This window comes from Ambystoma mexicanum, chromosome 8 (assembly GCF_040938575.1).
Source record: "Ambystoma mexicanum isolate Mex_15411 chromosome 8, UKY_AmexF1_1, whole genome shotgun sequence".
Classification (NCBI taxonomy): domain Eukaryota; kingdom Metazoa; phylum Chordata; class Amphibia; order Caudata; family Ambystomatidae; genus Ambystoma; species Ambystoma mexicanum.
In genome coordinates this window covers 1596427418-1596450122 of record NC_090929.1, presented here as the reverse complement: position 1 = coordinate 1596450122, position 22705 = coordinate 1596427418, and the positions used below count along the sequence as shown (strand labels likewise).

Below are 22705 nucleotides of genomic sequence, written 5' to 3'. Positions count from 1 at the left end.
CTTTAATTTTTAAATGATTCAAATAATTCACAACTGCATATCTTATGGACTTTAAATTCCCATTAAACATTTTCGACCATAGTTCTTCAGTGCATAACCGTTGATCAGCTTCAAACAGAGACTTAAAATAAAAAATTTGCAAAGGCAACAAAATTTGACACTCCATCATAAGATGTTTCAAAGTCTCAAGGATTTGATTACAAAATCGACATGTATTGTCTTTTTCAGAGATTTTTCCCCATTTATACATTATTTCCTTAGTAGGCCATATGTTTAGTCTAAAACTCATATAGTCCTGACGATGACTCGGATTGCGAGATTGGTGTAAGTATTTTTCAACCTGACCATAAACTTTATGTACAAACGGATTTCGATTGAATTTCTGTATATTCATACATGCTGCTCTTGTCTTTATCCAATCCGATTGCCATAATTTGATTTTAGCCTTGTTTGGGTTTTGTATCAACAAAGATTCAGGTATGTCTGCGCCTTTTAAGATTTTTCTTGCAAACGCACACCAAGATCTTGCAAATATTTCATTAGATGTTAATAGATAATTGGATAGAATCAAGAATAAGCCATTATTGTTTTCTCTCAGAATACATTTTCTATACAGTGTACATATTTTCCATTTGTAAATTGCAAATACTGAGATGAGACCCAACTCGTGCCTAATTACCGGCATGGATTCAGACAATGGAAGTAGTAAAGACTTCTTCCAGTATTGATTTTCGTATTTCACCCAATAGGTATAATTTCGAAATTTTTTTGATTCAGAACCATACATGATGGTTGGAATGTACTTCTGTTTATAGTATACAATTAGTGGTTCAATGGAGAATTTACAATAAGAAAACTATATACAAATATCTGTCTTAGACTGTCTTTGAAGAGGGTTTAATAATAAAAACTAAAATTCATGTTCTTGCTGAAGGATAGCTTTCAGGACATATGGTATTTGCTCGTTTAGACAATTTTTGCAGCAAGGTTCTTTGTTTAAGATATCAATTGTGGTTCAGTTGGGGGCGTGGCCAGCGGGCTCAGCATGAAGACGTAATCTCTGCGAGCTCCCGGGCCGCCAGCAGAACCCTGCAAAATCCTGGAGAAAATCGAAAAGAAGCCAACGTACACTTAAATCAAATTGAAGCATACAGCTACTGCCATAACTTGTGCGACTCTGGAGGTGAATCGGTGGTCAGAAGCAGAGAAAATCGCTGAGGAAAATAAGGGAACTGGCGCCGGCGCATGTCCAAGATGGCCGCCGGGTGCTGAGAAGGAGTGGTTGCCGCCCAGGCCGACGCCTCTGGAGACGGACCCCGCCATGGGGAGACGGACGCTGTGGAGGTGGGCGAGGAAGGTGTGGCATTGTCCTTCCCGCTGTGCTTTGCTCTGCTCCTGCTGGGGAGGGCAGCGTGTGTCGGGAGTCAGGTCCTCTGCCTCACGCTCCCTCATTTCTGGGCGGGAGATAGGCACGAGTGCCCGACTGGAGGACCGGCAGCTTGGAGCGAGGGCACGGACCGGCTCCTCGCGACTCGTTTGAGGAGTGGAAGCGGAAATCAGAGTGACTCCGGAAGATGGGGGCTGCTCCTGGGGGTGTGCTGGGCGCAGGCCCTCCCAGCCCTCTGCTCCGGTCGAAAACGAACATTTGCGGGTGCTCCGTCTAACATCAAACGCTCGCTGACACACAACAAACTGCAACAGCGAAGGCCGGTGGGGTGAGGGGAGAGCGGAGTGAACGCGCCGGACGTTGGGACAAATCGCAGCCCGGGGAGAGATGGAGGAACCGGGCCTGGCCCCCCCGCTGCCCCTGCCACCTGCCTCCCTGAATATACCAGCCTCGACCGGCGGCAGATGCGGACGGCGCCGCACCAGCACAGCCCCCACGCTCAGTGTGACCGACATTTCCAAGCAACACATGTGACCACAACACAGGGGAAGAAGGGAGCTGAGAATCCACAACCAGCACAGCAACCGAAGACACCCACTGGTGGCGCGGCTTCAAAACATAACATACAAGAAGCCACACAGTGCATCACCCATATGAGATAGCAATTTTCCGCATAGGCAACCAGCATCGGGGACACCACCCCATAAGACGAAACGGCACACTAAAGTCCACACCCTACGCAATAATAAACAGGCAAACAGTTGCCACAATGGGCAAGTATAAGGTGACGACAAAAAAGGTGGGCAACCAGAGCACTATGGAGCAATTCACAACTGCTACCCTGCCTCTGCCAACTGAACCAAATAGACCGGAAGAAACCCTCTCCCTAAGGGATGTGATGACCGCCATTGCCAACTCACGGGCATCCATGGAAGTCAAAATGGATGGCATCTCAACAGAAGTTTCCCTGTTGCGGCATGATCTTCAGAAACTATCATCCCGCACCGGAGAGGTCGAAACTCGCATATCGGTCGCGGAGGATGAACTGAGAGGTATGGGCCAACAAATGAACAGAGCGCTAGAACGCATTAAGGTACTGGAGAGCAGGGTGGAGGAGGGAGAAGGCAGGTCAAGAAGAAATAACATCCGCATTCTTGGGCTGCCCGAAAAAACTGAAGGAGAGAGCATGGAACTCTTCCTGGAACAATGGCTTGTCGATCTGTTTGCTCCCAAGACCCTCTCGACACTGTTCTCAATAGAAAGAGCACATCGAGTCCCAACAGGCATTCCGATCCCTGGAAAACAACCGAGAACTGTTGTAGTGAAGATCCTTAACTACAGAGATCGGGACGCGGTGCTGCAGATGGCCAGGACAAAGGGAGAAATAACATACAATGGCTCCAGGATTGGCTTCTTTTCAGATTTCACTAGGGAAGTGCAAAAGATGAGACAATCCTTTGACCCCCTAAAAAGGCGCCTACAGACACTAACGTAAAATATGGCCTCCTGTTCCCTGCGCAATTGAAGATATATCATAATGGCACCACAATGCATTTTACTGACCCCAAAGAGGCGTGGACCTGGGCCGAAAGGAGCCTGAAGGGGGAATCGAACCCACACAAACGACAATAAACAAGAAGGAACAGGCCACGCCGAAATGAACCACCGGATAGACCAGACCATCAAGAACAGGAAGTGATACCCCAGAGAGACGATGAATAACTGCAACAAAAGATGTAAAATGGCAGAGCACATGGCAAGCATGAAACGTAACTTGCCCAACACAAACAGCATCCGGTAACAAAGCTGGCGGCCCGAAGACCAACACGGCATGATCCCCCACAGCAGGAAGTGCATACGGAGGTACTCTCGAGCTAAAGAGACCTAAGCACTTTAAAAATAGTTAGAAAAGTTTAATGTTTTGTTTAATGGGCGACAGATGCTTCAGTTGGGGAAGGAGTATGGGGAGGGGGAATCGGGAGTTACACAGGTATTCAAATGACGCCTGGCCCATCAAGGCCACTTCGAACATGACATATATGAAGATCACAAATGTCAATTATCCGTATACACCAAGGAACTCAGTGAATAATGGCTACAGCTGCACATAGGGAAAAAAAGCTTGCCTTCATGACATGGAATATGAATGGCCTGGGAAAGAGGAGACTAGTAACATAATATATAAACCGGCACGATCCGGATATAGTGATTCTTACCGAAACACACCTGGCGGGCACGAACTGCCAATTCTTCAAGAGAACAAAGTATAAAACAGCAGTCCACGCAGGTTTCTCCATGGGTTTGAGGGGAGTGTTAATACTGATAAATAAAAGAACCCTGATAGACATAACAAAAGTAATCCAAGATCCAGGGGGCAGATTTGTGTTTGTGCAAGGCACACTATGGAACCAAACCATAGCTACAATGGCGATCTACTCACCCCCAGCACTAATGACCCCTCTAATTGAGGAAATCACGCCCATAATAGTAAACAACCCAGCGGATACACTGGTGATGGGCGGGGACTTCAATGAAGTGATGAGCATTGTTGAGGACCGCACACACCAAAGGGGAAGAAATCCGACACTGCCGACCAAGCTGGCTAGCTTTGCATCAGCACTGGGCCTGAAAGACGCATGGAGGGACCTTCATCCAGAGGAGAGACAATTCTCTTTCCACTCGGGTGCACACGGATCAATGTCCAGGATTGACTACTTTTTCCTCCCCGGCGAGAATGTGCATAAAGTAATTGAGGCAACTCTTCAGCCCCGAGGAATAGCAGATCACTCTCCACTCACGATGCTGCTCGAGACAGAAAGACCCCGTCCTCCACCGAAGTGGCAATTGAATGCATATTATCTAGGATTCCCAGAGCTTACATAGAAAATTCAAGAAGCAACTAAAATGTACTTTGAATTAAATCAGGACTCCGTGGATGATGCTGGAATAGTATGGGAAGCATACAAGGCGATTTTAAGGGGTGTAATTCGGAGCTGGACTTCAGCACACAAAAAAGCACACCAGCGAGAAGTGGCAGAAGCAGAAGCGGGGGTGAAGCGGGCTGAGGAGAACTTCATAAGCTCCGGTATGGAGGAAGACAACACATCCCTACAAGGGGCACAAAAGAAGCTATACAACATTGCGCTAACATGCGCAAAAGAAGCACACAGAACTATGCGTGCAAAGATATATGAAACGGGAGACAAAGCCAGCAAGATGCTGGCATGGTTGGAAAAGAGAGAAGAGAGCCACCCACAGGTACGTCGAATAGGCATCACGAACACTGAATGGGCCTCAACGGACTCAGGCATCGCGGAGGCCTTTGCGACCTACTATGAAAGACTATCTGCCCCGCCGACGACCCCACTGGATCCCAGCATGTTGGACACAATGACCATCCCAGCACTAAACGAAACCTAGAGGATGAATCTTGAGGCCGCAATAACAGAGGAGGAATTGACAACTGCCATCTCCCAGCTACAGAATGGGAAAACCCCGGGGCCTAATGGCCTTCCTGTGGAAATATGGAAAAAATGGCACAGGAGAAGTGGCGCCACACATGCTTAAAATGTTCTTACAGGCGAAGGAGAAAGGCATACTACCACCGAAAGCTAACATAGTAGTGATACATAAGGAAGGCAAACCTCCAGATGCATGCAGCTCGTACCGACCAATCTCTCTCATTAACACCGAAGCCAAAATACTGGCAAAAATACTGGCCAACAGATTGCAAACAGTGATACCCTCCTTGGTCCATCCGGACCAATGCTGATTTATGCCACAAAGATCCACACGAATGAACATTCACAGACTCCACGCTGCCATTGAGAAATCACCCACCCTACAGGACCCACTAGCATTGCTCACTATCGATTTTGAGAAGGCCTTTGATTCGGTTCACTGGGAGGCCCTGTGGCTCATTATGGGCAGAATGGGATTTGGAGAGCACTTCACAAACTGGGTTAAACTCCTATACAATGCACCAATGGCAGAAATTAGAGTTAATGGCGGGTCCTCACGCACCATAGCTCTTGGAAAGGGTACTAGACAGGGGTGTCCCCTCTCTGCGATGTTATTTGCACTCGCAATTGAACCACTAGCAATAATGCTAAGAGACTCCCTAAATTGGAAGGGGTTCCACTGGGCATAGAACTGGGAGGACAAGGTGTCCTTATATGCAGACGACCTCCTAATCTACCTAAGTGACCCAGCAGTCTCCTGTCCCATTGTTATGAATATACTAAACACTTATGGAAATTTTAGCGGGTTAAGGGTAAACTATGATAAAACCCTGCTGTTTCCGATCAAGGGACTTGATGCAGAAACCCTAGATACTTGCCTATTTAAGACAGAGAAAGTGCAGTTCCGATACCTTGGGATACAAATCACGACAGACCTAACACAATATATAGAGAAAAACCTGCATCCAGTGAGGGATAGATTTGTAAATGACGTAAGACACTGGATGAACCTTCCGCTCACCCTGCTAGGGAGAGCTGCCTTATTCAAGATGTTGGCCCTCCCCCGGTTCCTATACGTCTTGCAGAACGCACCACTATATATACTTAAAATAGAATTTCACAAAATAGATGAACCACTTAGGAAACTGCTATGGGGAGGAGGGCACCCCCGAATTGCACTAAAAACCCTACATCGCTCGATATGGGAAGGAGGAATCGGACTCCCACACCTGCAGCCATACTACAAGGCAGCCCAAATGTCAGTGGTGAATGACATCATACATGTCGATCCAATGTTACCCCATAATAGAGCAGACACCCAGGCGGACCATGGGATCACCCCGCTAGAAAGCCTCTATCAAAAGAAAAAACGACAAGCTACACCTACAATGATTGCTCAAAGAACGCAGATATGGATAGATACACATAGATACCTGGGATGGGAAGGGAAAGTCACATTGAAACAACCCCTGTGGTATAACAAACATCTCCCAGAACTTAAAGATATTCCCAAGTGGGTAACCTGGGAGGAGACGGGGATAAAGACATTGGAAGACATGGTACGGGATGGAGAAATCAAGACATTTCAAGTCCTGAGAGATGAATTTAATCTCCCCATCACAGAGCACTTCCACTACCTGCAGATAAGACATGCACTCACGGCGAGCGAAATAGACATCCCAAATGTGCCAGAATGCACCCCGATCGAGAGAAACATTGTGATTGATCGAATTGAACACAAAGTAACATCTACAATGTACAACGCCATCAACTCGTTTGCCACGAAGGAGCTCATAGGGCTCAAAGAGAAATGGGAAAGAGATGTGGGTCAAATACAAGCAGAGGACTGGACAGTGGCTCTTATGTACCCCCGAGAATCAGCAATCTCAGCCAGAATTAGGCTGATCCAGCTAAAAATCCTACATAGGATATACTATCCCAGAGAGGCCCTGCACCAATGGGGAAGGGCGACGGACCCCAACTGTCTAAGATGCCACCACCTGAGAGGAACCTTCTTCCACACTTTATGGTAATGTCCGCAGATACAAGACTTTTGGCAACAATGCTGCGATAGACTATCAACAGTACTTGGCCGCGAAATTCCGATGGATCCCAAACTCCTGATACTGGGGATAGATGCAGATATAGAGCTATCAAGATTTGAAAAACTCATGTTCGCAACAACCACAAGTCTTGCAAAAAGAAATATTGCTCAATTGTGGGGCTCACCCACACCATCGCGGTACGACAAATGGGTAACGGATGTAGACGTGTGTGTGCCAATGGAAGTGAGAGTGTATACTACAAGGGGGTGCGCAGAGAAAGCGGCGAAGATATGGCAAAGATGGGAGGACAACTGAAGGATAATAAAGAAGAGCCATAGAAACACTGAATGCTAAGCAATGAACTGATATAAGTGATCGAAACGAACTCAAGATCTATTAGATGTAAGAATTATATAATGCATGCGAAGATAAGCCGGATGCCGGGAAGAAGTGTATACCTATGTGTTTAAATGTAGTGACTAAGGGTTAATTATGTATCTTGGTTGTGTTTTGTTTGTACCTATAAAACAATAAAAAATATTTTATTTAAAAAAAAATTGTGGTTCAGTTTTTGATAGGTTAATGAAAACACATCCACCGGCTCTATATGTGCCAGAACACTGGGATCTGATCCCAAATTATTGTTCAGTTGATGGAATCTCAATGTAATCGTATGCATTGGTGTGATTTCAACTTTCCCTCTCTATCGACTTTATTTATATCAGCTAGAAGGGTCTGTGAGTTTTAGGCTGTATCTGCTGACAGCCATTATACAGTTTTCACTAAGGAAAAGGTAACACTTAGGCAGACACCACCACTTTTCTTTTACCAAAGGTGGTTACTGAATTTCATATAAATCAGTCTATCTAATTGCCAGTGTTTTTTTTCCTCTGCTTCATCCATCCAAAGCTGATAAGAGATTGAACAGACTCCATTAAGTCTTTTTGTCTTTACATTTTCACATCAGATTTGCAAAGGACAGAAATACAGCTTTTGGGTTCGATTTCGCCATGAATCAAGGGGAGCAGCCGTATCTAAACAGACTATTTACAGGTGAATAATTGCATGTATATGACTTTGTTATGAATCAGTACACACACGATTTTTCCTGAAAGGATTAATGAGCATTGAATTATGGCTAGACCGGCAACAACTGATTTCTTTCCGTTCTGATTCAGGACACATGTAGAACAGCTGCATGGTGTTCTCTCCACATGTAGGCTGAAAATATCTGTTTGGATTCCAATTCTAAAACAGTAGCTTTGCGCGACATTGTAAATACTTAGGAGGGTTGGAAGCCGACCGGTGTTGGCCCTTGATTTTATGTTCTTCACATATGTCGATCCAAATTGCAACCATTAATTTTTTGACAAGTTTGAAATTAGAAGCTTTGGTGAATTGATATTTAAAGACTATTCTTATTATGAAACTTATCATTTTTCATTTATATGTATATGGATTCAAGCATGGAAACAACAGAAACGACTTGATGCTTATGTAGGATGTTTGATTTTATTTTATTTTGTTTTATATTTGTAATATTGTATGCATACATTTTGAAAGGTTGATTTACTTCAGCTAATTCAAATAAAAAAAACAAAAAAAACCAGAGGCTTTATTTGGGAAATGTGTGATTCAGCATATCTTTAGTTAGCAGACCATTTCCGATATGTGCAGCTGAGCCCATATGATGTGATATTATATGATATAATATGATATGTCGTTTAAAATGCGCCAGCACACAATTGCTACATTCTTTAGGCAGTAGTCTGCAACCTTTTGCTCTTCAGATGTTTTGAATTACACGTTCCAATAAACCTAGCTGGCATGGTAAAAAGTGGGGGACCATAAGGGCTATAGTACAAAATATCTGGTGAGCCACTCCTGTTTTAGGGTATTGCTGAAGGAATTATTCATGGATAAAGTTAAACATGCGCACCTGTAACATAATCCATTCATTCATAAGTTATGTGCCTTAGAGTAACTTTGGTTTTGGCAGGTTATTTCTTTTCTTTGCTGATTTTTGATTGCCCCCCCATCTTCATCTGACTTGCCTCCGAATTCTGAAAGTTCTCCTTTGGTGGGAACTGTCATGATAAATCTATGTGGAAACCCTGGTGCCGAGAAAGCCGGTACTCTTTCAAATGGCAATAAAGTAATGTTTTATTTATTTAGAAATAAACAGGGGAACACCACCCCACTCACTTTCTTATTTAGACATTCCCTGCCCCATATTCCAATCTGCTTTTTATCTGTTTCTAAATACGACTTTGCATTTGTGCCAATAGAAAATTTGACCGGTATACTTGCACCAAAGTTTGAACATGTTTAGGCTCAGGTAGGTGGCACCATTTATTTATTTATTTATTTATTTGTATTAGGTAGCTAGGCGCTAGTTACATTAGGTGGAAGAATACATCAGTACAACGGGGAGGGAAGGAATAGAGGAGGCAGGTATCAAAGTATCTGAGTGTTTTAGCTCAGGGAGCTTTACAGACGAAAGTAGGTGTAGGGAAAAGATGAGACGGGTATCGAAAAGCCTTAAGGCCTGTTTCACAGAGTATTTTCCAATGGGATTGTGCCATTATAAAACAGGTTTGCGATCAGGCCCTTAGTGTCTTAGCTCTGGGAGCTTTAGCCTAAGAGAGAGGTTTATACGGTAACCAGTGATTATACTGTAAAAGAAACCTGAATAAAATCATTCTGAAAAAATACCAAAATATAAATAAATGGGAGGTAAGGGATGGAGTTAAAAATGCGCAAATGGGGAGTCTGGGGGTGCCCCCCAATTAAAAACACAAAAGAGATTTTTCTTTGGTATTATGTCATTCACTATTTTTTGATTCGTTGTAATCACATAGAACCGTTGCTACGCTACCACCTAAAGGTGTTGTGCCGCAACTGTGCGGTGTTCTGGAGTGCACATCTCCCACTTGTGGTGTCACGTGTCCTGACGGACGAAGTCACGTGACACAGTGCGTGGGTAAGAGAAATAAAGGTATCACCGGAACTGGCGGGGTTACGCCAGTCCGGGTTTAAGCAGCCAAGCGAGTGGTTGTGTCCTTTGTCCCGCGCCGGCCCCGCGGATCGCGTGCCAGCGTAAGCCTCAGCCCGAGGCCCTCCCTCTGCCTCCTACCGCCGCCCACGTCCTGGCGGCTGTAGACATCACACTGGTGACGAGGCGGTGAGTGGTTTGTGAGCCCCGACATCAAAGGGAGCCATCGCATCCACGGACCCGCGTTCTAAAAGCATCACGAGTGCCGGTAAGCACCGACACCGGCCCGCCCACTTTCATCGGCATCCACCCGCATCAGCTGCGCACGGAGCAGCATTCCAAAGCTCCGGCAGCTGAAACAGGCAATAGCATCACCCACGCCACATGTGAGCTGCAAGCCCACACATCATACGCGACCCGCCCTGCCGACAACACCCCACGTGGGTTCACGCGCCCTTGCAGCACACAAGGCCCAACAGCAGCAACAAGGCCAACAGCAGCATAGCCTCCAAAGACACTGCCGAACAGCGGCAACAAGGCCAACGGCAGCACAGCCTCCAAAGACACTGCGCGGCATAACATGTCAGACCCGACCTCTGGCCCAACAGGGGCCGGCATTTGGTCTTCGTCAAGGAGGAGCCTCACTGACGAGCGCACTGACCCCGCGCTAACAACCTTCATGCCGCCATTCGACCCTTTCACCAATGGAGCTGCCATCAGGTGGGAAATATGGTTACAGCAGTTTGAGATGCACCTAGATGCAAGAGATATCACCGCACCCAAAAAGATGCGCACCTTTCTCCTACTCAATGTAGGATCTGCTGTCCTGCGCTTATTCAACGCCATGCCAAACCGCGGAAGTGACGCCAACTACGCCGCAGCAAAAACCGCGCTCACCAACATGTTCAAACCTGACCTCAACCCGGACTACGAGCGCTTCCATTTCTGCATGGCGAGACAACGGGAGAAAGAGACAGTGGACAAATTTCACGCTCGCCTTCGCGAAATGGCCGTAGGCTGTGAATTCCCAGACGAGGAATTCGCCATCCGCCTCCAAATCATCAATGGAATTTTCATCTGAGAAACTGAGGAGGGCGATACTCTCAGAGAAAAATGTACGCTTATCCCGCATCCTCGAGATGGCGCGACTCCGCGAACAAACGGAAGACCAGGTGGCGGTAATGGAAGCAGCCATCCAGAAACTACCGCTAGACAACCCCGGACCCGCGGAAGACGTGGCAGCCATCTCCCGACAACAAAGCACTCGCCCAAAACAGAACCAGAGACCTCACCCATCACAAGGACGAGATCAAGCCTGCAAATGGTGCGGAGGTCCATGGCACAAAGGCTAATCCTGCCCTGCGTGGGGGTCCACGTGCAGGAAATGTAACCGTTTGAATCACTATGCCGCAGTCTGCCTGAACCCGCCGAACAGGAATGACAAGGACCCAGACCCGCGGCCAACACAGGAACCGCGAAGGAGATTCGCGCCCAGAGGATCCTCCCGCCAACACACGCGGAAAGGCAAAGCCAGAGCAGTCGATGAACCCCAAAGGTCCCCAGCCACGAGCGACAGCGACGACAGTGACAGCGACTCCTCTCCCGAAAGGCAAGGCAAGGAGAGGAAGAAAAAAGGGAAAAAGCGAGTACACCGAGTACACCTAATATCGGCAGTTGACCCAAGCAAATCACGCCGGAAGAGGAGGCCATCATGCACTGTCCTCTCCAACGGAGACCCACTGAAAGTAATCATTGACACTGGTGCAACAGTAAACGTCATGCCCGTGACAGCGTTCAACAGACTCAACCCAAGACCAGAACTCCTCAAGAGGAAAGTCAGGCTGTACGCCTATGGATCCAAGAAACCACTACCAGTGCAAGGGTCGTTTAAATCGGACTTTGCTCACAATAACGCCAACTGCCGTGCACGGATATACGTGGTAGATGCCGGTTGCGAGACCCTACTGAGCTGCAAAACGGCCGAAAAGTTGAAGCTGATACACTTCGCATTCAGTGTGCAACACGATGAACTACACAACCTCTTAGGACGACATAAGAAGCTGTTCCAGGGCATCGGACGCCTCAAAGGGAGAACCATCAAGCTCCACATAGACCACACTATTGAACCTAAGGCAGTACGACATAGACGAATCCCATTCCACCTGAGGGATGCCGTAGAAAAGGAACTACTCAAGCTCGAAAAAGCAGGGATCATCGAGAGGACGTCTGGGCCAACCCCGTGGGTCTCACCGATGGTAGTAGCCCAGAAACCGAAACAACCAGATGCGGTAAGAATATGCATCGACATGAGGCTCCCCAACGTAGCCATCGGCCGTGAACGCCACGTCACTCCCACAATTGACGAACTCATCGTAGACCTCACGGGAGCAACGATCTTCAGCAAACTCGACCTCCGGTCTGGCTACCACCAGCTGAGATTATCCAAAGAATCCAGGTACATTACAACATTTTCGTCCCACCTTGGCCTGATGAGGTACAAGAGACTCAACTTTGGGATATCGTCTGCTGCGGAAGTATTCCAGCACGAAATCCGCAAAGTCATCACAGGGCTTGAAGGGACCACCAACATCAGCGACGATATCCTAGTATACGCATCGAACAAGGACGAACACCATCGACGCTTAGCAGCGGTTCTAAAGAGGCTCGAAGACGCAGGCCTGACCCTCAACGCAGAAAAATGCGAGTTTAACAAAAAGGAACTATGTTTTTTCGGATACATATTCAGCGCAGCATCACGTCAAACATCAACGAATTACCCCAAGATGGCCTCAAGCAAATGGTGACGCTGAACGCTTCATGGGGTCACTGAACAAAATTATCAGGATTGCCAAAGAACAAGGACACCCCTGGTTGAAGACGGTGTATCGGTTTCTGAGAACACACCGGCAAACCCCACACTCAGCCACTGGAGTCAGCCCGGCTGCCCTCATGTTTGGAATACCAATACAGGCGGAAGTCCCTGTGCACCCAACTGGACAGCGCCAGATCCGGACATCCTCGAAATGGATGCAAAGCGGGAAAGACACAATGAGCGAGAAAGCATCGCCAGACGGGCCTGCCACAGAGAACTGAACCCGGGTGACACAGTCCTCGTCAGGAACCGGGCACCGCCGAAGAAGATGTCCCTCAACTTCGAGGTTCGCCCATGGACCGTCAAGACCACCAACCATAGCATGGTCACCGCAACCCGAGGAGAAGAAACCGTAACCAGGAACGTGTCCCACTTCAGGAGAGTGCCCCACGAAATGTGGGAAGAGTACCCGTCACCCCAGAGAGGAGAAGTGACACGCACACCCCAAAGACCCACACCACAACAGAGCACAGAAGCGCTGCAAGAAGAAGAGGTTGAAGCGGAGGCCGCCACCGAAGATCCGCCCCGGGAAAGGAACACCCGATACAGTCTGAGAGAAAAACCCAAGCCGTCATCCCGCCTCCAGGGATATGTTGTGGACGGAATACATCGTCAAAGACTGAAGCAGAGACACCTGCCTGTTCAGAAGTAAGACATAGTCTAAGTGTTGTTGTTAGCCACTGTGAATTTGCCTCCAAGTTGAGGAGGAATGTGGTGTCACGTGTCCTGACGGACGAAGTCACGTGACACAATGCGTGGGTAAGAGAAATAAAGGTATCACCGGAACTGGCGGGGTTACGCCAGTCCGGGTTTAAGCAGCCAAGCGAGTGGTCGTGTCCTTTGTCCCGCGCCGGCCCCGCGCATCGCGTGCCAGCGTAAGCCTCAGCCCGAGGCCCTCCCTCTGCCTCCTACCGCCGCCCAGGTCCTGGCGGCTGTAGACATCACACCACTCATGGCGGCACTAAGCCTGAAGACAGTTCAGAGGTTGCACCCTAGCACTGAGCTATTTGGGACATGAAGATAAAGCAGAAGGAGCACAGAATCCATCATCACCAAAGTCACCCACAGGCTTGCAACCTTTATCATTTCAGTGATATTCACTTCTAAGATGGTGAATGCCCTCTGAAATCCACCGTGAAAAATGAATGCCACGCCCTTCTATCTTCCGACACACCTTCCAGTAACATAGTTCGCCACACATGTGTACATCCATGCAGTTCTGTGGATATGTGTAGCCCAGAAATGTAGACATGTAACCTGTGCCTTTGAAAGAATACAATGTGAAGCATTTAACTTTTTGAGATCTAAAAAGTAATTTATTTTTTAGACATACCCTTGGTAGTCCAGGGTGGATTGTTTAGTGGTGGTCCCAAGACACACTTGGTAGTGATGGTTTCAATATAGCAATAAGGGCCAATAAAAGATGTGGATCGGGAGCACGCCAGCATAACATTTTCCCTAAAATCTTGTTATAAAATTAAATGAAGCAAACACAGGATTCCTTACAACTGCTGCGCTTACAAGGCCATCGATGCTCAAAGATGTTCAAAGCTGGCGAGCCCTCTTTCTGATACAAAATATCATCATGACGGTTGTGGTTGATGCCCGCATGTATTCAAGGCCCTCAACTGTACAGTGTGCTCCCTCCTGGTGTGGCACACGGACCACTGTAAGTGTCAGTTAACAGGAATCTTTCTCTTTGGTGGGTCTCATTTACAAACACCTACTAATCACACTAAAAACCCATCTTTTCTGGATGATGGGTCTTTAATCTAACCCACTGTATGCCACTCCGACAGCCTATGCAGGCAGAGCCATATTCCCCAATTTCTAATCGCGTAGCCCAGCTGTGACAATCATTGGTTCTTATATGATTTGTTTGGAACACCAAGCTGTTATTTATAGAATGTCTTTCCATCTTGCGTTGCAATATATGACCCTTACCTTCCTCTTTGATGGTTTTAGATTCTGTGGAATACAATGTAGTTGTTACATTCAGTGCTGGCAATCAACTGAGGGTTATAGGTGATCACCAGAAGACTAAAGCAAAAACACAAATTGTTGCCAAATGTATATTGTATTTTGGTGGAATAATAAATATTTGATGTCCTTAAGAAATCCTCGAGTTGAGCAGATTTGTATCATTATGGAGCCACTACAGCTTGGCTTTGCTATTATTAATAAAGGGTGCTTCTGTTCTGTATATATGTGTGAGATTTGTAAAGTGGAAACATTGCTGTACTTGGGGGCAGCACAATGGGGGCTACAAGTATTGGTGAGGGTCTAGAAGAGAGTCTGGGATGTTAGGGAATGATGTTTTCTATTAATACGGGTTGTGCATGATTTATATCTGAATTTTACATGATAAGAAAAGTGAACTTTATCAATACTGCGGCACACATTGAAAATGTAATTAAGTATTCATTTTTTCAGTCTACGAAAGCTGCTAGTGAAGTTAATATGCAAAAATAAACATAAATTGCTCACTACATTTGCCAAAGTATGTGCTAAAGTGCATGATTACATAAGTGGCAAACAGAAGGTTGTGAGTGGTTTTGCAGTATGTCTCTGTATGATACACTTGCATGAATGTCTCGAACAGCATTTAATCCTCATAGGAAGTATCTTTTCCAAAACCGGGATCATACCGCGGTCCAGGCCATAGACATTCACATCATAGAAAAGGAAAATTAAAACTTCAAAACTCACTTTGAAGTGAAAATTCTGTAACCAGAACCCCTCCAGTCTGTTCCACCCGGGCTTTCCGTTTTCCACATGTCTGAAAAGAAATATAGTCACTTGAGAAACAATGAAAACAGGCAGGTTCTGAAGTTCTTTCGATGGGCCGGATGGAGATTTTATTCACAGTCCAACATTAAACTTGAAAGACTTTGGAAGGCTTTAGACATTGACACAAGGCTAAATCCATGCATTTTAGAGGGATATCACTTAGTAAGTGAAAATACAAATATTTAAGAAGCACTCAACATATGTTTTGTTCATATTTACAATGTTAAAAAATGATTTACTTTAAACACACATTGAAGTGGGACAAACAAATGAATTCAAACTTGAGAAACACAAATGTCATTGCTACAATCGTTTGGATAATATATAAAAAATGATTTAAAAATATAAAATCAATTTTAGCTACATCACTTCCCTATTACAGTGTTAGAAAAACGGACCATGGATTTCACAGCATTTCTCTTGTCACAGAATACGTTATTTATTTTTCATTTAGCCATTTAAAATTGATCGGCAAAGTAATGGAATTGTCTCTGTATTCGAAGTTTTTGTTTTGATGGAATTCTTTTTGGCAATAGTTACATATTTTTTTGTAGACTTGTAAAAATTGCATGAAGGACAATGCGATTCAGAGTAATATATGGAGGATAATATTCTTTCTAACGTGAACACGGTGTTTGGATTTTATAGTTACATATTTTTATGATGAGTTAAAAACAAGTTGTGATCTAAATAAGATAAGCGTTTGGTTTTTTAGTAATTTGCTTTGAGTACCTTTAAGTTGGTTAATTAGAACACCTAATATAGCAGCATGATGTTGTGAGAAACGTGAAGGTGTCTCACCCGCTAGTCCCCGGCGATCTGTTATCCAGGTGGCCAGGACACGACCATCCCTTTTGAATCCAGTTCCTGGGGGTGGACCAGTGTGGGAGAATCACCTGGATGAGGGATCTTCAGGGAGTGGGAGTGGGACACTGGATGGGGAGACGCAGTATTCCCTTCCCTGTAACACCTTTACCCCATCCTACCAGGTAGGATACTTAGAAACGCAACCCCGCTCCCTTTTCCAACAAAAACACTTTCTCACAGACAGCCCACTGTGAGAGAAAACAGACTAATACCCGAGCCGTATACCTGAAGTATCCCAATACAATGGTCAGGCAGGGTTAGGCAATTACTGATCATTATATACACCTGACTTCTATCACACTTCCCCACACAGATGAAAGGCGCAGCACAAAAGCATACTCTGAGCAAGGCACAGCACACAAGGAAGCAGCAGTTCCAAGATGGCAGTTTAATACGAGGTGTAAGACGGAAAGACGGAAGAGGATTGCAAGGAGGGAAGTGCCCTTGAATTTTTCACCAAAAGACCACGACTTTCATGAGCCTTCGAGAACAGGAAAAGTAAGACCTGGAATCAAAGCTGATGAACCCGGCATTGTGTGCGAGAGGTACCCAGAGCTCTCCTGTGTCTATAGTCAAGACGTTTGCTGCCACGGTACTGTCCTTGGCTCCTACAACAAAGCAGCACCAGAGAAGTCAGGACAGCCAGTGAGTTCGGGAGACTGATACCAGACCGGTCTGTGTGGAAACCAAGGTGGGAAGCGGCAATATTGTATAAAGAAAATTAAAGAGAACAGTGTATGAAGCATATATGGCAAACAACGCAAATATAATTAAAACAGCAGATGATTGACTGAACTTTGAAGCTAAGATACGATACTGTAAACAGAGTGGTCCGGCACCATGTGGGTGATCAATCGAAAGTCTCTGTTAGGTATCCAACTAAAAGGAGGAAAATATTAAGAGGAAAGGAATTGTGAAATCAAAGTGGTCCTGCAACGGGTCAAGCCAAACCCTGTGCACATTAAAAAGTCTTCGATAGTTGATATACATTGAAATTGGTCTGAGCCCAATCGAGGGAGACTAATTGTTTTTAAAGGGATCTGAGCCTGGGATATGGGGTGTACCGTGAGGAACCCAAAAAAGAATATCCCACGAACATTGTGTTAAAGGGATCTGAGCCTGGATCAGGGGGATCCAAAGTGACAAACATTGTGCTAAAGGGTTCTGAGTCCAGATGAGGGGGATCCAAGGTGACGAACATTGTGCTAAAGGCCCTGATGCTACTGATTGAACTGCATCCTTATGCTAAAGAAGCCAGAGACTGTGCTGCACTCAAGTGAACCACCCTTTCCTGAGCTGAAAACGTGGGGAAGGGAGGCCAACGGCCTGAACATCCTGACATATCATTTTGTGAACACTTCTTTCTTTTCGTAATACTATTTCCCTCACTATTTGTATTTAGAGGTAAGGCTTGGAAATAGGTTTATTAGTATAGGCCCTTTTATTTTAACAAGACACCACTGGGACTGCGCTATTATTATTTGATGGTCGTAGCTTGCTCCCATATGTAGATTTAGGATTAGATAGGCGTTTATCAAACCCTTTTTGAAGTTCAATAAACACCCATGAACTGTGGTCACTTGCGTCTGTCTTACTGTTGATACCATACCTTCCTTACAATGTGTAGTGTTATATAAAACAATGTTATTAATAATGTTCTTCTGTTTTAGTTTTTGGATTTCTATTATTTGAAAAATACCATTTTATTTATTCTATTTTGTATATTTGCAGTGTGCCAACTTGCAGAAACTTCTTAAAAGCACATCAAGAGAATATCAGTTGTACAGCAAGCACAGGGGGACAGAAGAGGGGTGCACATGCGCCTAGTGATAGGAAAAAACAAGTGAGGAAAAAGAGTACTTTCACAGTACTCGGCAAGCAAATTCCTGGTTAGTAAGGGAAATGTAGTGCTTCTAGGTTCATAAGGTAAGTGCTTTTTCCAACTGGAAGGTAGGAGAGCTGGCTCCTAGTATGAGTGGAATCAACAAGTGAGACATACAGAGTTGTCCGCTTCTTTTGCTTGGTGAAATTCGATGGTTGTTGGACTGTTGAAAATGAATTGGTTATTTTTCTTATTGGAGATTTCAAAGTTAGAAGCGTGTTTAATGAGGCATGTTTTCAAATACTTTGAAATTTCATATGGCAGAGTTCCAGCTTTAGCTCTGCTGGTAGATTGTCCCAACGTTGGAGCATGTCACTGCGAGAGTCTTACAACTGTGACTGAAGATTTTGAAGGTTGGTGTGATCAAGTGATTCTTGTGTTCAGATAAGGAGGGCCACTTAGCTCTACGTTCTGATTAGTGATGTATATTGATTTAAAAGTTGTTTTGTTGTTATGAGGGTCATCAGTGCTGAGCTTGCAATGTGCCAGTGATTGGATCAGGTGGTTTAAGACCTAGGATGTGCCTATGCACTTTGTTCTGAACCAATTGGAGTTGCTGCATAAGATATTTGTTTAGGACCAAGTACAGACTGTTGTGGTAGACTAACTAAGAGAGGGCTAGGACTCTGGTCACCTCCATTTTATTTTAGCATTTCCAGGTAGAGTACAATTATCCGTATGATACGTAATCGGAAATTGCACTTTTGTGATCATATGAGATTCAAAGACAAGTTGTTAATTGAACTTAAGTGCAGTTTTCTAGCTTTACCCACTGGGATAGAGGAGGGAGGTGTCAAAAAGCAAGAAGGTCAGGGCAGGCAAGCCAAATAAAATGATCACCATTTTACTTGCCTTTAAACAGAGGTTGTTATAAATGGTCCAGCCCTGGCATTTGGGAGGATTGGGGTCGTATGTTGATTAATATTTCCATCAGGGTTTAGGTTTAACAGCATCCCATACAATTGGAAGGAGTAGGCGCTGACAGATTTGATTAGGTTTACTAGTGGTCTCATATACATATTGAATGACAAAGCAGAGATGATGGATCCGTGTGGACAAGTTAGGTCCATTTTGTTAGATTTGAAGTCCCTGCTTTGGGCTGTGCAGTATTTTTGGTGCTTGGATAGCTAGTGTCAATCATGCCAATGTAGTGCTTCAGCCTATGGATCAGTTGTTGATGGTGGATTGCACGCTAGGGTGCAGCCGGGTCCAAAAGGTATAAGGGTGACTGGAGTATTCTTAACATGTGATTCCAAGTTTCTCCTCCCATTCATCCTCATAAATAGGAGTAAGGTCTCGGTGCTTCTTTAGGGCAGACATCTAATTCGTTTGAATTCACTCATTTATTTTCTTCACTATATTGGGGTAGTTGTTTGGTTGTTATTTTTTCATAATCATGGCATTTATATGGCAGATATTAGTAGCATGGGTAAGCTTTCAAAAGTTGAGAAAAGGTGGCTATAGACTATTTGATTAGGCTCGCCAGACAAGGGTGGTGTTGGTCTGAAGATGCTTTTAATTACATTTGTCTATAGTTATGTTTTTGAAATAGAGGCATTTTGAGGGTCTTTTCATAACCTCTTCAGGTACGAGGTAATCTGTTGATTGTTGTCAAACATTAATCTGGATTTTGGTGACCTTTTTTCAGGGAGTAATGCATTAGTAAGTAAATTGCTTACTTCGTGGTGTCCTTTACTGTGCATTTCACTTTCTAGTTTATCATCTGAGTGTTGGATTGTTGGGGGTTTCTGCCTTTCATGTCCAGTGAGGCCAGTTCATTGTGAAACCACTTGTGTGGCTTTTCTTAGCTTGAGTTTTCATCTTTTTTTTAAGAATTCGGGATCTAGAGATTTCTTGGCGTCATGGTCTATAGTGTTCACAAAATGTCCTGATTGAAAATGCAAAAGAATGTACATTTGCAATCTTTGGGGGGGGTGCACTTGTGGGCAATGAGTGAGGAAGGGTTTCCACAAGATCTTGCTTGTGTTCTCAGTGTTATGGTGCTAGATTTATGTTCATATTGGATTTCTCATTGGGTTTCATGGTGATGGTTTGGGGATTTTCAGTCAGTGATCATCTCTTTCTCTCTTTTACCATTACCCTGCCCCCTCAACCTTTTCCCCTTTCTCTTATACATCTTTTCTGTGCCATGTCCTTCATCACTTTGATGCTTTTGTCCTCCCATAATGTTCACTATTCTCTCCCTCCTCTTGTAAAGGTTTCCTCCCTTCATTCAGACTCTTCTTCTTCTATGTTCTTATTACAATGTCCCCTACATTGAAATCCCTCTATCTTCCTTCAGCTTTTGTTCTTTTTCAAAACATCTCCAATGACAGTTGACTTTTTCTTTACATTTTCCCTGGAGATTGTTACGTAAACTGGAAAGTTCTTTGAAAAATTCGTACTCCCTTTGTGATCTTAATGCACTTTTTTCTCATCATGTTGATTATGAATTGGATTTATTTCATGCTAAACACTTCTATGATCAATCAATTATTCTACCCTCTTACCTCATCCTCACCCTCTATTTTCTCTTATTAATACTTTGCTGTCCCCCATCATCCTGAGCCTTTGCTGAATTTTCCTCTTACTGAAACAGACTTTGCTTCTCATTTTACTTGAAAAATAGATACAAATAATGTTCTCTCTTCTTCTTTTTCTCTCCCCTTGTTTATTTTTCCTTTTCCACTTGTACTCCTCTTTTCATTATCTCTGTAATCAGGGTGTTGTCCTCCTCGCTCGACTGAAAGTGCTCATTTGCATCTAGTAATTTCCTCACTTCTTCTTGGCATACTATGCAATCTTGTTGATTTGTAGGATGCTTTTGGGATGGTGGGTCTTTCTATTCTTTGCTCTTCTCTCTCTTTCATTGGTTTATCAAGTGTTGTCCTCGCTTGTTTTTTCTCTTATCCTTCTTAGAATGCATATTTTCGTGGGCAGGGAATCTTCCTCCTTGTGCTTTTGGGCTCCACACGGCTTGGTGGATGGCCCTCTACTTTTCCCACTGTACACCACTGCTCTCTCTTCCATTAATCAATCATTTCTCTTGCAATATCATTTCTTTGCTGGTGGCTCTCAAATCCTCTCTTCTTTTTTATCTTTTTTCTGACCCTACCCACTCCTCTCATCCTGACTGCCTGTTGGCAGTCAAGCTATGGATGCTCTTTCAATGTTTTCATTGTATTCCCTTAGAAAGCCAAGATCCTCTTTATCCTGCTTCCTCTCTTTATGATTGCCCTCTCCCTCTTCTACCTCTTCCCCCCTGATTTTTGTTTACTCTTTCTGCATCTGCTCATGATCTAGGCTTGTCTTTGACCTACCACTTCCCTTTCTTATCTTATTTCCATTCTTGCTTGATCCTATTGCTATCATCTCTTCTGTTTTTACAAGATCAGTCCTTTTCTTACTTTTTCTGCAGCTAAAACTCGTATTGTTTTTTGATATTTTCAAGGCTTGATTATTGTTCTTCTCTGCTTCTTGGTCTACCTGCTTACACTCTCTGTCCTCTTCAATCTGTATTTAATAACTCTGTGCTCTCCTATTGCTTTGTGTCTGGATCCCCTTCAGTGGCCCCCTTTTCATGCCCGTTTCCAGTTTCGTGTATTGTTTTTAAGTGCATCCATGACTCTTCTTATCTTTCCTCTTTGATATGACTCTATATACACAGCATGTACTTTGTTCTTTATCTCTGTTTCTTCTGACTCTCCCTTGTCCCGCTTGTGCCACTTCCCACTTCGACTCCTACTCTGTAATTGCTCCCCTCCAGCAGAATGTTCCCCTCAATGTTTAAAGTCAGGCCTTCATTGGACATATACAAGACCCAACTGAAGCGCCACTTACTAGCATCTGAAGGAGCCTCTCCTACCCCCTGCCCTCCCACACTGACATCAAGCCTTCCTTCATGGCAGTAATACACATTAGCACCCTGGGAGCTATCAAGAGTGGAGCAAGTGCTTCAAACTAAAGAGGAGTAGAGTACAAATATGAAAAATTGCATTAATACATGGCACTGGAGGGAGACATGAGGTCAGGTAGGGAGGCTAAGGCAGAGGCTGGGGGAGCTAACAACAGAAAGTAAGTGTGTTTAAACCAAGCTGTGAAAAGATTCACAGTCAGATATGCTTTGATTTTGATGTACCAGTACCTAGTACCTAGCACCTAGTGCCACGTCTGAATAGGAATAATGTACGTATTCACATTACTGAGGCGATATTAACCGAGCCAGCAGGCCGACACTGTTGGTAAAAATGGCCTGCTGCCCAGGTTAAGGGCCCGAGCAAAGCGAGGTCCCTTAACGAGGGCGGCAGTGCTGTTACCGACAGGGTTGGCCCGCCGCAGAGTTTAATATCACCATTAGCACCTGTGTAGTTTCGCTACACGGGTGCTAATGGTGTTTTTTTTTTTTA

At 44.7% G+C, this 22705-nt stretch overlaps 1 protein-coding gene across 1 annotated transcript in view; it reads right to left on the bottom strand.

Annotated features, from left to right (window-relative positions):
- Positions 1 to 22705, bottom strand: part of TECTB (tectorin beta) — a 241620-nt gene that overhangs the window by 5256 nt on the left and 213659 nt on the right. The window contains exon 9 of the mRNA XM_069612212.1: positions 15470 to 15539. Within this exon, the coding sequence (XP_069468313.1) occupies positions 15470 to 15539 (70 nt within the window). The remainder of the gene's footprint in view (positions 1 to 15469; positions 15540 to 22705) is intronic.